Source organism: Rhinoderma darwinii, chromosome 12 (assembly GCF_050947455.1).
Source record: "Rhinoderma darwinii isolate aRhiDar2 chromosome 12, aRhiDar2.hap1, whole genome shotgun sequence".
Taxonomy (NCBI): Eukaryota; Metazoa; Chordata; class Amphibia; order Anura; family Rhinodermatidae; genus Rhinoderma; species Rhinoderma darwinii.
The window spans coordinates 36103584-36120300 of NC_134698.1; the positions used below are offsets into that span (position 1 = coordinate 36103584).

At 44.4% G+C, this 16717-nt stretch overlaps 1 protein-coding gene across 4 annotated transcripts in view; it reads right to left on the bottom strand.

The window, feature by feature from the left end:
* Nucleotides 1–10711, bottom strand: part of GEMIN2 (gem nuclear organelle associated protein 2) — a 160660-nt gene extending 149949 nt beyond the window's left edge. Inside the window, exons 1-3 of one of the 4 annotated variants that reach the window (XM_075844679.1) lie at nt 10533–10709; nt 9825–9909; nt 7223–7312 (exon numbers count right to left, since the gene is read on the bottom strand). In XM_075844679.1, coding sequence (XP_075700794.1) covers nt 7223–7312; nt 9825–9909; nt 10533–10654 — 297 coding nt within the window. In that variant the 5' untranslated portion in view covers nt 10655–10709. Of the gene's footprint in view, nt 1–7222; nt 7313–9824; nt 9910–10532 lie in introns of all 4 variants that reach the window. The other 3 variants (XM_075844677.1, XM_075844678.1, XM_075844680.1) reach the window with 3 other exon arrangements.
* Nucleotides 10712–16717: the final 6006 nt, after the last annotated feature.

Genomic DNA, 16717 nt, shown 5'->3' on the forward strand with positions numbered 1-16717 from the left:
CCTCACAGTTTACATATCATTACAAAACCCCAAACAGAACTACTACCAAGCAAAATCCACGCTCCTAAACTCAAATAGCGTTGCCTCCCTTCTGAGCCCTACAGCGTGCCCAAACAGCAGTTTACAGCCACATATATTGATGATATTGAGATATTTGTCTCCAGTGGCACAAGTTGGGCACAACAGCATATCTACTGCGCATTATTTTCTATGAAAAAACTCCTTTTGGGTGAAAATACTCACTTGCACCTCTTAATAAATGCCTTAAAGGGTGTAGTTTCCAAAATGGGGTCACTTCTGGTGGGTCTCTATTGCTCCATGGGGCTCTGCAAATGCGACATGGCACCCGAGAACCAATCCAGCAGAATTTAGACTCCAAAGAACACACAGCACTCCTTCCCTTCTGAGCCCCCTCATGGCCCAAACGCAACATTGTCACCACAAATGGGGTATTGCCGCATTCAGGTGCAACAACAGGGGGTATTTATTCCTTGTGAAAATAAGACATTTTGAGCAAAAACGACATTAATGGAATTTTTTTTTTCTATTTCACAGCCCAATACAAATAAGTTCTCTGAAAAAATTGTGGGGTCAAAATGGTTAACCATTAACCCATAACTTAATTCCTTGTGGGGTGTAGCTTCCAAAATGGGTTCTTTTTAGGTTGTTTCCTATATTTTGGCAGCACGAGACCTCTTTAAACCTGGCATGGTGCCTAAAAAAATATTCAAATAAAATAACATTAAAAAAAAAAAAAAAAGGAGGCCCCGAAATACAATAGGTGCTCCTTTGCTTCTGAGGCCTGTGTTTTAGACCAGTAGCACACTAAGGCCACATGCAAGATTAAAATTCAATTTTCAACTTTGCTTTAACTCCTGTGAAACGCCTAAAGGATTAAGAAACTTTTCTAAATGCGGATTTGAATATTTTTAGGGGTCCAGTTTTTAAAAAGGGGTGTTTTATGGGGGTTTCTAATATATAGGTCCCTCAAAGCCACTTCAGAACTTAACTGGTACCTAAAGTGTAAAAAAAAAAAAAAAAAAAAAAAAAAAGGCTTATGACGTTTTCTAGAAAATATGAGAAATTGCTGCTTACGTTCTAAGCCTTGTAACGTCCTAGAAAAATAAAAGAACGTTAAAAAAACCATGCAAACATAAAGTGGACATATGGGAAATGTCTATTAGTAACTATTTTGTGTGGTATAACCATTTGCCTTACAAGCTGATGCATTTAAACTCGGAAAACTGCAAATTTTTTCACATTTTCTGTAAATTTGGCCATTTTCCACAAATAAACACAATGTATCGACAACATTTTACCACTAACAAAGTACAATAGGTCACGAGAAAAATCAATCTCAGAATCGGTTGGATTAATGAAGGCACTCCAAGTTATTACTACATAAAGGCACAAGTCAGATTGGAAAAATTGCTTTGAGCCTTTAGGCCAAAGCTAGCCTGCGTCTTTAACCCCTTAAGGACGCAGCCTAGTTTTGGCCTTAAGGCTCAGAGCCCATTTTTCAAATCTGACATATTTCAATTTATGTGGTAATAACGTCCGAATGCTTAAACCTATCCAAGCGATTCTGAGATTGTTTTCTCGTGACACATTGGGCTTCATGTTCATGGTAAAATTTGGTCGATATATTTAGTGTTTATTGGTGAAAAATTTAGAGAAAATTTTGAAAAAATTGCATTTTTCAGAATTTAAATGCATCTGCTTGTAAAACAGACGGTTATACCACCCACAATAGTCACTAGTTCACATTTCCCATATGTCTACTTTAGATTGGCATCGTTTTTTGAACATTCTTTTATTTTTCTTGGACGTTACAAGGCTTAGAACATAAACAGCAATTTCTCATATTTTTAAGAAAATGTCAAATGCCTTTTATTTAAGGTACCTGTTCAGTTCTGAAGTGGCTTTGAGGGGCCTATGTATTAGAAACCCTGATAAAACACCCCATTTTAAAAACTAGACCCCTCAAAGTATTCAAAACAGCATTTAGAAAGTTTTTTAACCCTTCAGGCATTTCACAGGAATTAAAGCAAAGTGGAGGTGAACTTTGCAAATTTCATTTTTCTTGCGGAATTTCAATTTTATTCATTTTTTTTTCGGTAACACAGAAGGTTTTACCAGAGAAACACTACTAAATATGTATTGTCCAGATTCTGCAGTTTTTAGAAATGTCCCACATGTGGCCCTACTGCGCTCGTGGACTAAAACACAAGCCCTAGAAGCAAAGAAGCACCTAGTGCATTTTGAGTCCTCTTTTTTATTAGAATATATTTTAGGCAGCATGCCAGGTTTGAAGAGGTGTTGAGGTGCCAAAACTGTAGGAATCCCCCAATAGTGACCCCATTTTGGAAACGACATCCCTCAAGGAATTCATTTATGGTTGTTGTTACCATTTTGACCGCACAGTTTTTTCACAGCACCTATTTGAATTGGGCTGTGAAATGAAAAAAATGTCATTTTTTCCAATAAAATGTCATTTGTGATCAACATTTCTTATTCTCACAGGGAACAAAATACCCCATTTGGTTGCCCAATTTGTCCTTAGTGTGGCAATACCCCATTTGTGGTGATAAACTGCCCATGGGAGGGCTCAGAAGGAAAGGAGCGCTATATGTTTGTTGGAGTCCAGATTTTGCTGGATTGGTTTTCGGGTGCCATGTCGCATTTGCAGAGCCTCAGGGGTATCAAAGCAATGGAAACCCACCAAAAGTGACCCCATTTTGGAAACTACACCCCTCAAGGAATTCATTTATGGGTAATGTGACCATTTAGACGCCATAGTTTCTTCACAGAACTTATTTGAATTGGGCTGGGAATTAAAAAAAAATATATTTTTTCAAATAATATATGTCATTTTAGCTAAAAAATTCTTATTTTCACAAGAAATAAAATACTCCATTTTGTTGCCCAATTTGTCCTGAGTGCGGCAATACCCCATTTGTGGTGATAAACTGCCGTTTGGGCCCATGGGAGGGCTCAGAAGGAAAGGAGTGCTGTGTGTTCTTTGGAGTCCAGATTTTGCTGGATTGGTTTTTGGGTGCCATGTCGCATTTGCAGAGCCCCAGAGGTATCAAATCAATAGAAACCAAGCACAAATGACCCCATTTTGGAAACTACACCCCTCAAGGAATTCATTTATGGGTGTTGTGACTATTTTGACCCCATCGTTTTTTCACAGAACTAATTTGAATTGGGCTGGGAATGAAAACAAAATTATTTTTTTCAAATAATATGTAGTTTTGGCTGAAAATGTCTTATTTTCACAAGAAACAAAATACCCCATTCTGTTGCGCAATTTGTTCTGAGGGCCGCAATACCCCATTTGTTGTGATAAACTGCCGTTTGGGCCCATGGGAGGGCTCAGAAGGAAAGGACCACCATTTGGCCTACTGGGGATTTTCTAGTGCGAAGTCATGTATGCAGAAGCACCTGAGGTACCAGTACAGTTGAAACCCACAAGAAGTGACCCCGTTTTAAAAACTACACCCTTAAGGCATTCATCTAGAGGTGTAGTGAGCATTTTGACCGGAGACCTACACCCCATAAACTGTAATGTGGGTTCTCCCGGGTATGGCAATACCCTACATGTGGCTGTTATCAGCTGCCTGGGCACACAGCAGGGCTCAGAGGGGAAAGACGAGGGGGGATAAGCTGTGCGGAGTGCATCAGGGTAAGTAAAATTGGGGTAAATTATAAACCAAGGGATGTATGATAAATTTTAAAACACTCTTTCATACAGAGCTCTGGTTATTCGGGACACGTGTCACATTGATATATTGTGTCATCCCTTATTGCCCTCTTATAGCAGACTTTGCACCTCTTTTGACTTTTTCCCTTCTTGCCAGTTTGGGGAACTTCCCCTGGAAAGAGTTGCCGCCCTGGTACGATGCGTATGGCCCCGCTTCCAGAAGTACTGGGTGCCCCCCCTTCTTGGTCCCTAAAGATTAGGTTCTTGATAATCACCTCTTGAAATTCCAGGAAAGTTCCCGTCTGGCCTGCACATCGACGTAGCACGTACGCATTGTACAATGCCACCTGTATGATGTGCACGGCCAGCTTCTTATACCACACCGCATAGCGCTGTAGGGCTTGATCTTACAAGTCCATCCCTCCCATGTACCTATTGTAGTCCAGGATGCAGTCTGGTTTGGGGGTGGCCTTTCCTTCATATATCCTAAACCTGTAGGTATACCCTGATGCACTCGCACAGCTTATACATCTTCACGCCATACCTTGCCCTCTTACCCGGCAGGTACTCGCGGAATTGAACCCTCCCTTTAAAATGTACCAGGGACTCATCAATAGAAATACACTTCTCGGGGTGTATGCTTGGGAAAACCGGGCACTGAAACGGTCTAATAGGGGTCTCCGTTTATACAAATGGTCAAAACTGGGGTCATCTCAGGGTGGGCACGGCTCATTATCAGTATAATGTAAGAAGCGAAGTATTGCCTCATTTATTTATTTTTTTAGGTTCCAGTTCAGTTCTGAAGTTGCTTTGAGGGGCCCATATATTAGAAACCCCTATGAAATACCCCATTTTAGAAACTAGACCCCTCAAAGTATTCACAACAGCATTTAGAAAGTTTATGAACCCTTTAGGTGTTTCACAAAAATTTAGAGCAAAGTAGAGGTGAAATGTACATTTTTTTTTTTGTCAGAAAATCCTCTTTATACCATTTTTTTTATAACACAAAAGGATTTATCAGAGAAACGCAACTTAATACGTATTGCCCAGATTCTGCAGTTTTGAGAAATATCCCACATGTGGCCCTCGGGCGGTAATGGACTGAAGCACCGGCCTCCGAAGCAAAGGAGCACCTAGTGGATTTTGAGGCCTCTTTTTTATTAGGTACCATGTCCGGTTTGAAGAGGTCTTGTGGTGCCAAAACATTGGGAACCCCCCAAAAGTGACCCCAATTTGGAAACTAGACCCCTTGAGGAATCCATTGTAGTTTTCTTGGGGTGCATGCAGCTTTTTGATCAGTTTTTATTCTATTTTTAGGTGGCGTGGTGACTAAAAAACAGCAATTCTACTATTGTGTTTTTATTCTTTTTTTTTTACTGCGTGCACCGTGCGCTATAAATGACACTTTATTCTGCGTGGCGATACGATTACGGCGATACCAGATGTTTATAGTTTTTTTTTATGTCTTATGGCGTTTGCACAATAAAATAAGTTTTGTAAACAATCATTCACTTTTTGTGGTACCTTATTCTAAGAGCCATAACGTTTTTATTTTTCAATCAATAAAGCCGTGCGAGGACTTATTTTTTGCGTAACGAACTGTAGTTTCGATCAGTACCATTTTTAGTTACATGCGACTTTTTGATCTCTTTTTATTCCATTTTTTGGGAGGTGAAGTGACCAAAGAATTGTGATTGTGGTACGGTTTATTATTATTTTACGGCGTTCATCGTGCGGGATAAATAACGAAATAGTTTTGTAGTTCAGGCCGTTACGGACGCGGCGATACCAATTATGTATAGTTTGTTTGTTTATATATTTTTATTAATAATAAAGGACTGATAAGGGAAAAGGGGGGATTTTTACTTTTATTACTTTGAAATCTTTTATTTTCTTATTTTTACACATCTTTTTTTAACTTTTTTTTAACTTTATTACTTTGTCCCACTAGGGGACTTAAGGGCAGGAGGCCCTGATCGCTATTCTAATACACTGCACTACATGCGTAGTGCAGTGTATTAGAGCTGTCAGCTACTCACTGACAGCAAGCATAGTGGGTCCTGACATTGTCAGGACCCACTAGGCTTCCGTCTATGGCATAGCCGGACGCCATTGTTTGGTGTCCGGTTGCCATAGTCACCATCGCCGGCCGCTATCGCGTAGCAGGCCGGCGATGGCAGCTTAACCCCTAAAAAGCCACGATCTCTATAGAACGCGGCTTTTAAGGGGTTAATCGGCAGGGACACAGCGATCGGTCCCCGCTGTAGGAGCTGTGACAGCTGCTGAACAAGACAGCAGCGTCACAGCTCCTGTATGTGTCGGGAGGACGGCCGAAACGGCCGTTACTCCCGTGACGTACTATTACGTCATGGAGCGCGAACGATACAGCTGCCATGACGTAATAGTACGTCAAGGAGCGGGAAGGGGTTAAGCAACTTTCAGCAAAGTAGATGGGTGGCCGGTAATACTCTAATATAAAAGGAGCCAAGTTCCAGGAGATAGGACGGGGAACCTACAAAAAAACAGTGGGGTGGTGCGCTGTTGAATCCAAGCAATGCCTTACAGAGAAAGTTCATAGAAGAAAGAAGTGGCACTCACTAAGAGTTGATCAAAGTAATTCTTTATTGTGATCCTCGTATGTATCACAGCGGGAAAATGCAGGACTGCACACAAGGCAACGGTCATTAAGTGTATGAGGCACGCTACATCCTGCATTTTCTCTTTGCTGTGATACCTACGAAGATCACAAAGGATTATTTGGGGGTGCAGTTTCTTTTTATGAACTTTCTAAGCAGTCTCATTGAAAATTTCCTACCAGTTTGCTGCTGTAGGCGTCTAACTCCTTCACATAACTTTTGTCCTGAAAATTCTGCCATAAATCCAACAGAACCCTGCTCTAGAAACAGAGGTCAGCTGCTCTTAGTAGTGAAGGGGGGATTGTACATGGCAGATCAGAGTGTGGGGAAAGCATCCATGTGTTCAGGGAGGGCAAATACGGTGCAAATAGGAAGGAGAGCAAACACGGCAGTCTGCAGGGGGAGGGGCTCAATCACACAGGCTAAAGGGGGTTTTACACAGGATGATTATCGTGCAGACGAGCGTTAATATAACGCTCGTTGCCGATAATTGCCCTGTGTAAAATGGGGAACGATCAGCAGATGACCGGGCAAACGCTCGATCATCTGCTGGTTGTATCATTTTAAAACGGTAAAATATTATCGTTGTCGGCAGCACATCTCCCTGTGTAAACAGGGAGACGCACTGCCGAAATGATAATGTATGGGGACGAGCGATCGGAGTAACGACCGCTCGTTTCCACACACAGCTCCGTGTGACAGGAACAAGCGAATGTTGATAATCGATGTCTCGTTGATCGGCGCTCGCTGCACCGGCCGGCGTAAAAGGGCCTTTACAGTCTTGCAAGAAAGGAGAGCTCACAAACACTCAGCAGCCATAGGGAATACACAACTTGTAGCACAAAATATATTGTTAATATTGCTTTTGGTATTTCCTTACCTGTCGAACAGCTGAAAACTGTGCTACCTGCTGTTGCTGCCATCGGAGAGTTGGGGAATATCCTTCAGGAGCAGGCTGGCATCCAGACAGCTGAGACAAAAAGTAAAGTGCACTTTCAAAAAGGTTAAAATTTGTGCTGGACTTCTATCCACTAGACATCAAACACAAACCCTTGGTAAGGTGAGCTGCATTAAAATAGTGTTTAAAAAGCTCTTACAGAACTCTGCAAATCGCTCTACAATTGTACGCTTTAACCACTATTTGACAAATTTGATCTGGACAAGACAATGTTAAGCAAGAACAGAATTAACTCATCAGGTCTGTGTTTTAACCTGTTCGTGACCACCAATTCACGATGATCAACGGGACTTGGGCTAGGCCGCTGCCTTTTCATGGCAGCCCAGTCTAAATCCTGCATGGGTGTTCCATGAAGACTGGAGCAGGTGCTCGCCTGTCCTATGACAGCCAGGCTCCTGCTCTAAGGCTGGATTCACACGAGCACATTACGTCCGTAATGGACGGAACGTATTTCAGCCGCTAATCCCGGACCGAACACACTGCAGGTAGCCGGGCCCCTAGCATCATAGTTATGTTAAATCTCACCCATTTTGCGGTGTATTTTCCCTCCGCAATACCGGACGGAAAATACGCAGAAAACCCGCTACGTGTGGACAAGCCCTTACACAGGCAGGCAGTAATGCCTTGTAATACTAAGTATACCAAAGAATTATGAAAACATTCGAATATATGTTGCTAGTGGGACCAAAAAAAATTTATTCATGTGAAATGAAAAAGGTGAACAGTAAAAACACAATTGTAACGACTCAAACAATGAAGTTAACATTATTGAAACCACAAGATTAACACCGTACAAAAAAAACACACACACACACACACACACACACATTAGCCGAATTGCTATTTTTTCCCTTTGCCGCCTCATAAATATATTATAAAAAAAGTTAATCTGTTAAGTCCCACATACCCTAAATTGGTACCAAAGCACCACGTCCCACAAAAAAAGTAAAGCCCATATATGACTACAGCGACAGAAAAATACAAACAAATGTTTTTACTGTACAAAAGTTGTAAAACAAAAAAAAATATCAAAATCTATACATATTTGGCATCACCGCAAACCATACCGACCCATAGAATAAAATGTAACATGTTATTTACACCGCAAGGTGAACGCCATCAATTTAAGGCTGGGTTCACACGTGGCGGAATTTCACTTAAATTCCGCTGCGGACACTCCGCAGCGTTAATCCGCAGCGGAGCCGTTTCTCCATTGACTTCCACTTTAATTTAGCAGTGTTCGTTTAGACGATGCGTAAAATTCCGCTGCGGAGCATAGGCTGCGGAGCGGAATTTGGTGTCCGCAGCATGCTCTGTCTGTTGCGGACTGGTTGCGGACTCATGGCGGAATTTCTCCATTGACTTCAAGGGAGATTCTAATTTCCGCAATGAAGTCCGCAGCTGTCATGCACATGTTATGTGTGCTGCGGATGCGTTTTGCTTTTTTAACTTGACATTTCTTCATTCTGGCTGGACCTATGTATTTCTAGGTCTACAGCCAGACTGAGGAAGTCAATGGGGCTCCCGTAATGACGGGAGCGTTGCTAGGAGACGTCAGTAAATAGTCACTGTCCAGGGTGCTGAAAGAGTTAAGCGATCGGCAGTAACTGTTTCTGCACCCGGGACAGTGACTACCGATCCCAATATACAGCAACCTGTCAAAAAAAATAGAAGTTCATACTTACCGAGAACTCCCTGCTTCTGTCTCCAGTCCGGCCTCCCAGGATGACGTTTCAGTCTAAGTGACGGCTGCAGCCAATCACAGGCTGCAGCGGTCACATGGACTGCCGCGTCATCCAGGGAGGTCGGGCTGGATGCCGAAGGAGGGACGCGTCACCAAGACAACGGCCGGTAAGTATGAATTTCTTTGACTTTCACAAGGGAAAGTGCTGTCCCTTCTCTCTATCCTGCACTGATAGGGAGAAGGGAAGTACTTTTCCCGCAGTCCGCAGCAGCTAGTCCGCATCAATTTACTGCACATTTTGTGCAGATCCGCAGCAGAATCTGCAACGCAGATTCTGTGCGGCATTGATGCGGACAGTTGCGGAGGAAATCCGCCACGTGTGAACATGCCCTAAAAACGCATAGAATTGTGGAATTGAATGCTTTTTTTTTTTTTTTTTTTATATTCCCTCCCCCAAAAATTTTTGGGGAAACCATTATAAAATTATATGAACCCGAAAATGGTGCCATTGAAAAATACCATTCATCCCACGTAAAACAAATCCTCACGCAGCTATGTCGACGGAAAAATAAAAGTTAAAGGCGCTTTTGAATGATACGATGTAAAAAAAATCTATCAAAATAAAAGCTTAAAATAGGCTGGTCTAAGGGTTAAAATGTGGACAATGATGTGGACAATGATGGGAGACTATTTAGAGTAGGCATTTAGTGGGGGACTAGGCCTCATGCACATGTTGTATTCTTGACAGTTACGCACTCCGTGTACAGTAGTACAGAAGATCGGGGCAGAGACAATCGCTCTGCTAATTCATGACGGGACAGATCCATTCTTTTTACTTACTGCTATACTGACTGTTGGCTTTTCTCTCAGCTTTTTGGGATCAATCTGTGCAATGACTACATCAGGACATCGTGCAGCTTCAATCCTAAAACAAAATAAACAAACAGCATGTATATGCCTCCTCTAAAAGCAATTTCTCTTCCATTCAAAAGTATGAAAAGAATAAACTAAAAAGGACAAACCCATCCTTCCTGTACTACTAGCTTGGAGGTCAAGGCAAACACACACAGATATATAGGCACAGCGCTTTTCGAATACAATTCTAAGTGAACGAGTTTGTTGGCGCATTTGGAACAGTCTGATCATCAGAACATTAAATCTACACCTGCTTTGAGCAGAAATAGATTAACATTATTTTCTGGCTTACTTCATAATAAATTTGGCTAAAACTAATGTCTCGGAGACTCTACCCACTTTTCTCCTCACTATTCAATTTTGTCGAGTGACGAGAAAAGTATCAAATTTGTAAAATTGTTGCATGCCCCTAGTTTTTGGCGTAGTTAAGAGCCTGTTCACATCAGCTTTCCATGATCTAGACAGCCCGAGCGGTGAATACCATGGTATTGGAAAGTACACACTACCACAAAAACAAATCTACTACAAACCCTAAACATACAACATTTCATATGAAAACCAGGGAGTACCCGGAGTCCCTCACCAGGGAGTACCCGGAGTCCCTCAGCACGTATGACGTCACTGCACACTTACTGGACCCGCCTCAAATATTCCTCCGGTGTCCGAGGGGGAACTGCGGGATCGAAATCCTCCGTTAAGTCACACTTCCCCACCGGTAGCAGCCGCGGCATGAGCTCCTCGCGCCCAGAGTCCATGCTTGCCCGGCACTAACGTCACCAACGCCATCACGTGCAGCACTATGAGTGGAACGCATGATACAACAACCCTGCTGATTGGTTGTTGCGCCTTAGCATCTACTCAAAATCACTTGTTCCTCTTACTAGCGGTCTGAACCTAGACGTAAGATCAGTGTGATAAGTAAATAGATTCCCGTGCCCAAATACGATGCTGAAGACGGTTTCTTATTCGTCCAGTTTCTTATCCAGGGCTGAAGTTGGTTTCTTTAGTGAGCAGTTTCTTAGTCGCGTTTTCAGTATTTTTGTTTTTTTATGAACATATTAGGGCCAGTTCACACTGAGTTTTTTTGACGCGGAAAGCAGGCCTAAAAACAGCTGAAAAATGCGTCCCATTGATTGCAATGGGAGGCGGAGGCGTTTTTTCCCACGAGCAGAAAAACCGTCTCCCGGGAAAAGGAAGCGACATGCCCTATCTTCGGGCGTTAACTTCTCTGACCTCCCATTGACATCAATGGGAGGCAGATAAAGCGTTTTTTGCCCACGGCGCTCAATGCCTGTGGGCGAAAAATGCGGCAAACGGTGTGCCTCAGATGGAATTTTGAGGCAGAATTTCTGCCTGCAAAAAACTCAGTGTGAACATAGCCTTAACCCCTTCCAGACATTTGTTGTATCCATACGCCAAAGTCGGGTAGAGGAAGTATGGAACGGGCTCAAGGAGTGAACCCGCTCCATACGATGCAGGTGGCGGCTGTTTGTTACAGCCGACACTTGTCAATAGCGACCGCAGCGTTTAAATCGTCGGAAAGAGGGGGGGCGACCCCCTCTAACAGCTCATCGCGCCCCCGCAAAGCAATCGCGGGGTGGGGGGGGCGATGGTTGCTATGGCTGCCTGGGGGCCTAATGAAGCCCCTCAGGTCTGCCATCTTTGTGCACCTATTAAGCCCTAGTTGCCTATCAGAATCACGATATACTGCAATACATTAGTATTGCAGTATATCGTGCAAGCGACCTAACGATCGCTGGTTGAAGTCCCCTAGGGGGACTAATAAATAAAAGTAAAAATGAGTTAAAGAGGCTCTGTCACCACATTATAAGTGGCCTATCTCCTACATAAGGAGATGGGCGCTATAATGTAGGTGACAGCAGTGCTTTTTATTAAAAAAAAAACAATCTATTTTTACCACTTTATTAGCGATTTTAGGTTTATGCTAATGAGTTGCTTAATGCCCAAGTGGGCGTGTTTTTACTTTAGACCAAGTGGGCATTGTACAGGGGAGTGTATGACGCTAACCTATCAGCGTCATACAATTCTCTCCATTCATTTACACAGCGCATAGGGATCCTGCTAGATCCTTATGTGCTGTCTAAAGCCTCATTTACACGATCGTGTGCGTTTTGCGCACGCATAAAAACGCAGCGTTTTGCGTGCGCAAAAGGCACTTGACAGCTCCGTGTGTCATCAGTGTATGATGCGCGGCTGCATGATTTTCGCGCAGCCGCCATCATAGAGATGAGGCTAGTCGACATCAGTCACTGTCCAGGGTGCTGAAAGAGTTAACTGATCGGCAGTAACTCTTTCAGCACCCTCGACAGTGAATTCCGATCACAATATACAGCAACCTGTGAATAAAAAAAAGACGTTCATACTTACCAAGAACTTCCTACTTCCTCCAGTCCGGTCTCCCGGCCGTTGCCTTGGTGACGCGTCCCTCACTTGACATCCGGCCCCACCTAATTTCGGCCCCACCTAATGTCGTATGAAGTAATGGATGTCGCGGCAGTCCATGTGACCGCTGCAGCCTGTGATTGGACTGTCACTTGGACTGAATTGTCATCCCGGGAGGTCAGACTGGAGGAAGAAGCCGGGAGTTATCGGTAAGTCAGAACTTCTTTTTTTTTTTACACGTTCATGTATATTGTGATCAGAAGTCACTGTCCTGGGTGCTGAACCAGTTTAACTCTTTCAGCACCCTGGACAGTGACTGTCTCCTGACGTCGCGTACCGCAAAATTTTTTGCCGGGTTCGGTCAAAACGAATTCGGCCGAACCCGGTGAAGTTCGGTTCGGTTCGCTCATCTCTAAGACACTCCATTTGGATGTTTGTAAACAGAAAAGCACATTCATTGTTTGACAGCTCTTGCGCTAATCACGCAGTTTGCACGGAAGTGCTTCCGTGCGACCTTCGTGGTTTTCACGCACCCATTGACTTCAATGGGTGCGTGATGCGCGAAAAACGCAGAAATTTAGAACATGTCGTGAGTTTTTTTCAGCGCACTCACGCTGAGCAAAACTCACGGACTGTCTGCATGCCCCCATAGACTTGTATAGGTCCGTGCGACCCGCGTGAAAAGCACGCGAGTCGCATGGACGTATATCATGTTCGTGTAAATGAGGCCTTATACTGACACATTAACAATACTGAAGTGTTTAGACAGTGAATAGACATTCCACGGGATGTCTATTCACAATCTCTGCACTTCGTTACTCTGTCTGTGGTAGTTACAGCAGAGGACGCGTAATCTCGCGAGATTACGCGGTAAATGACAAGTTACAACGAGATCACGCTTCCTCTGCTGTAACTACCATAGAAACAGTAACGAAGTGCAGAGATTGTGAACAGACATCCCGTGGACTGTCTATTCACTGTCTAAACACTTCAGTATCGTTAATTTGTTAGTATAAGGCCTCGTTTAGACGAGCGTGATATACGTTCGTGCGACGCGCGTGCTTTTCACATGTGTCGTACGGACCTATGTAAGTCTATGGGGGCATGCAGACAGTCCGTGAGTTTTGCTCAGCGTGAGTCCGCTGAAAAAAATTCACGACATGTCCTATATTTGTGCGCTTTTCGCGCATCACGCACCCATTGAAGTCAATGGGTGCGTGAAAATCACGCAGGTCACACGGAAGCACTTCCGTGCGAACAGCGTGATTCGCGCAACAGCTGGCAAACTCTGAATGTAAACAGAAAAGCACCATGTGCTTTTCTGTTTACAAACATCCAAACGGAGTGTCATAATGATGGCGGCTGCGCATCATATGCTGATGACACACGGAGCTGTTAAGTGCCTTTTGCGCACGCAAATGCCGCATTTTTTGCGTGCGCAAAACGCACACGCTCGTGTAAACCAGGCCTAAGACAGCACATAAGGATCTAGCAGGATCCCTATGTGCTGAGTAAATGAATGGAGAGGAGTGAATGATGCTGATTGGTCAGCGTCATACACTCCCCTGTACAACGCACACTTGGTCTAAAGTAAAATACGCCCACTTGGGCATTAAGCAACTCATTAGCATAAATCTAAAATCGCTAATAAAGTGGTAAAAATAGATCGTTTTTTTAACCCCTACCCGACATTTGCCGTATGGGTACGCCATGGAAAGCATTGACCGGTGCCATCGCCGGATCTCAGCTGTATCTTACAGCTGACATCCGGCTGTAACCGCGGGGACCGAAATTAGCTTCGATCCCCACCATTAACCCCTTAAATGCAGCGCTCAAACGCGAGTGCTGCACTTAAGGTGTTTGCAGCTCATCGGAACCCCAGCAATGAAATTGCCAGGGTTCCGGTGGATGCAATGGCAACCGGAGGCCTAATACTGGCCTCCCGGTCTGCCTAGCATGAAAGCCGGTCAAGATCCGCCCGGCGGCGGAGCCTGATCGGCTTCCGTAGCCTCCGGCAAGATAGCCCCGGCTCAGAAGCTGATCCGGCGTCATCAGCGATGGAAGTCAGCTGTATGTTACAGCTGACATCCACCTGTAACGGCAGGAACCGGAGCTAGCTCCGATCCCTGCCATTAACCCCTTCGATGCAGCAATCGAAAGCGATTGCTGCATCGTAGCGGTTACTAGCAGATCGCCAGCCCTGACAGGCAATCAGGACTGGCGACTGCTGCTATGGCAACAGGAGACACAATGGTCTCCTGCTCTGCCATTACGGAAGCCGATTAGGCCCCGCCGGGAGGCGAAGCCTACGCGGCTTGCTGTCAGTGAATAACTGACAGATCTAATACGTAGGTAGTGCAATGTATTAGAAAAAAATAAATCTGACAGCTGGACCTTCAAGTCCCCTAGTGGGACTTAAGAAAAAGTGTAAAAAAGTATAAAAATGTGTAAAAAAAAAGTTTGAAAACAATAAAAGTTTCAAGTAATAAAATATAACAAAATCCCCTTTTACTCTTATCAAGTCCTTTATTATTGAAAAAAAAAAATAAACCATACGTATTTGATATCGCCGCGACTGTAACGACTTGAGGTATCAAAATATGATATTATTTATTGCACGCGGTGAACAGCGTAAAGAAAAACCGTAAAAAACTATACCAGAGTTTCTGTTTTTTGGTCACTTTGCCCTATAAATATAAGAATTAAAAGTAATCAAAAAGTCGCACGTATTCCAAAAATGGTACCTATAAAAACTATAGCTCGTCTCGCAAAAAACAAGCCCTCATATAGCTCCGTCGACAAAAAAAATGAAAAAGTTATGGTTCTTACAACTTGGCGACAGAAAAACTTGTAGTTTTATTGTGCAAAAAGTTGTAAAACATAAAAAAGTGCTATAAATTAGGTATCGCCGGAATCGTACTGACCCGCAGAATAAAGTTAACATGTAATTTATAACGCATGGTGTGCCCGAGGGGAACATTTCTTCTGTTTGAAGAGGCGATTTATCAAGGACCTGAAATTAGGGAACCAGGAAAGGGAGGGCCCAAACATATCCACTGGAAGTGACGGTGCCCGTATTATACCAGGACAACCCTCCCCAGCAAAATTCCCCAAACTGCAAAGGTGCGGAGTGTGGACCAAAACTGGGCGACGGTCCCTACACTCAATAGGTGCATGACAGACAAACAGACAAGGGTACAAAGAAGCCAGGGAAATGGGGAAGTTGCCCACGGGAACACCGTGAGCAACAAGAGAGGTGAACGAGCCGAGTCAAACCAGGAGATGAGCGAGGTACAAAAACGCAGAGCAGAAGAGTGGTCAGAAAAGCCAAGGTCAATCACAAGCAGAGGATCAGTAGTTCAAGAAGCTGCAGCAGGGCCGGATGTCTGCCTGAGTAGACGAGCTTCACAGTGCTCCTGAGCTCCCTGACTCCTTATCCTGTTGATATCCTTCCATCCTGCATTATAAGTTGACCAAACGGGCAGGACAAGTGCATCTCTCACCCCTGTATCCCTACCTGTCGGTAGTTTTGAGGTCTGGTGTCGTGGGGCCCTCCTGGAGAGAGAAGCTGGTCAGCCGGCGGCACTTCCGGTGGAGCACGAGGCGGGCGGAAGTGAAAGGCTGTCTGCAGGAGTCTGGCTCTGTGTCGGTCGCTGCTGCTGGAGGCTGGTGTTGCTGATTACTGACGGCGGGACTGTGGATCGGCTGGGAGGCAGAGCTGTGCAGCGGTGTGTGGTGGCTGTCCCATTGCAGGCAGGAGGATACATCTGGGGAGCGCTTCACAGGTATTTCACTGGACTGAGCTAGCTGTGCAGGCTCACTACTCACCCTGTATTGGGCCTGGTACTGGGTCCCCGGGACACCTCGCACCCTTAGCTTGTGGACTTGCTCCGTTTGGTGTATCGGACACCCTGCCAGTTCCTACATACCCTGCATCCCTCCATTTGCATCATGGGAGGCAGTAAGGCTGGAAAGAAGGGGAAAACGAGGTCCACGCAGGGCAGTTATATTCCCCCATCAGATGAGGAATCCCTAGATGAAATGGAGGATGGAGTCTCTGGCTCGGCCCTGGCCAAAATCAAGGCTAATGCAGTAAAGAGGCTGGAGCAATTTACTAGGCCTGAACACCCCCCTGCTTCTCCAGACCCATCTTTATCCCTGTTTGAGGGCTCGCTGAGTCCTCCAAGACCAATTTCACCACAGGACCTGCCTGTTTCTTCCTCTCATGTGGATACAAAATTTGCTGAGTTAATGTCTGCAATTACCTCCTGTCAATCCTTGTTGGTTACTAAGGTTGATGAACTTCGTCAGGACTTTGTTATCCTGAGGCATGATGTGCAAAAAGTGCGGGAACGTACTGCAGAGGCAGAGCGCAGGATATCGGAGGTGGAGGATATTCTACACCCTATTCCAGC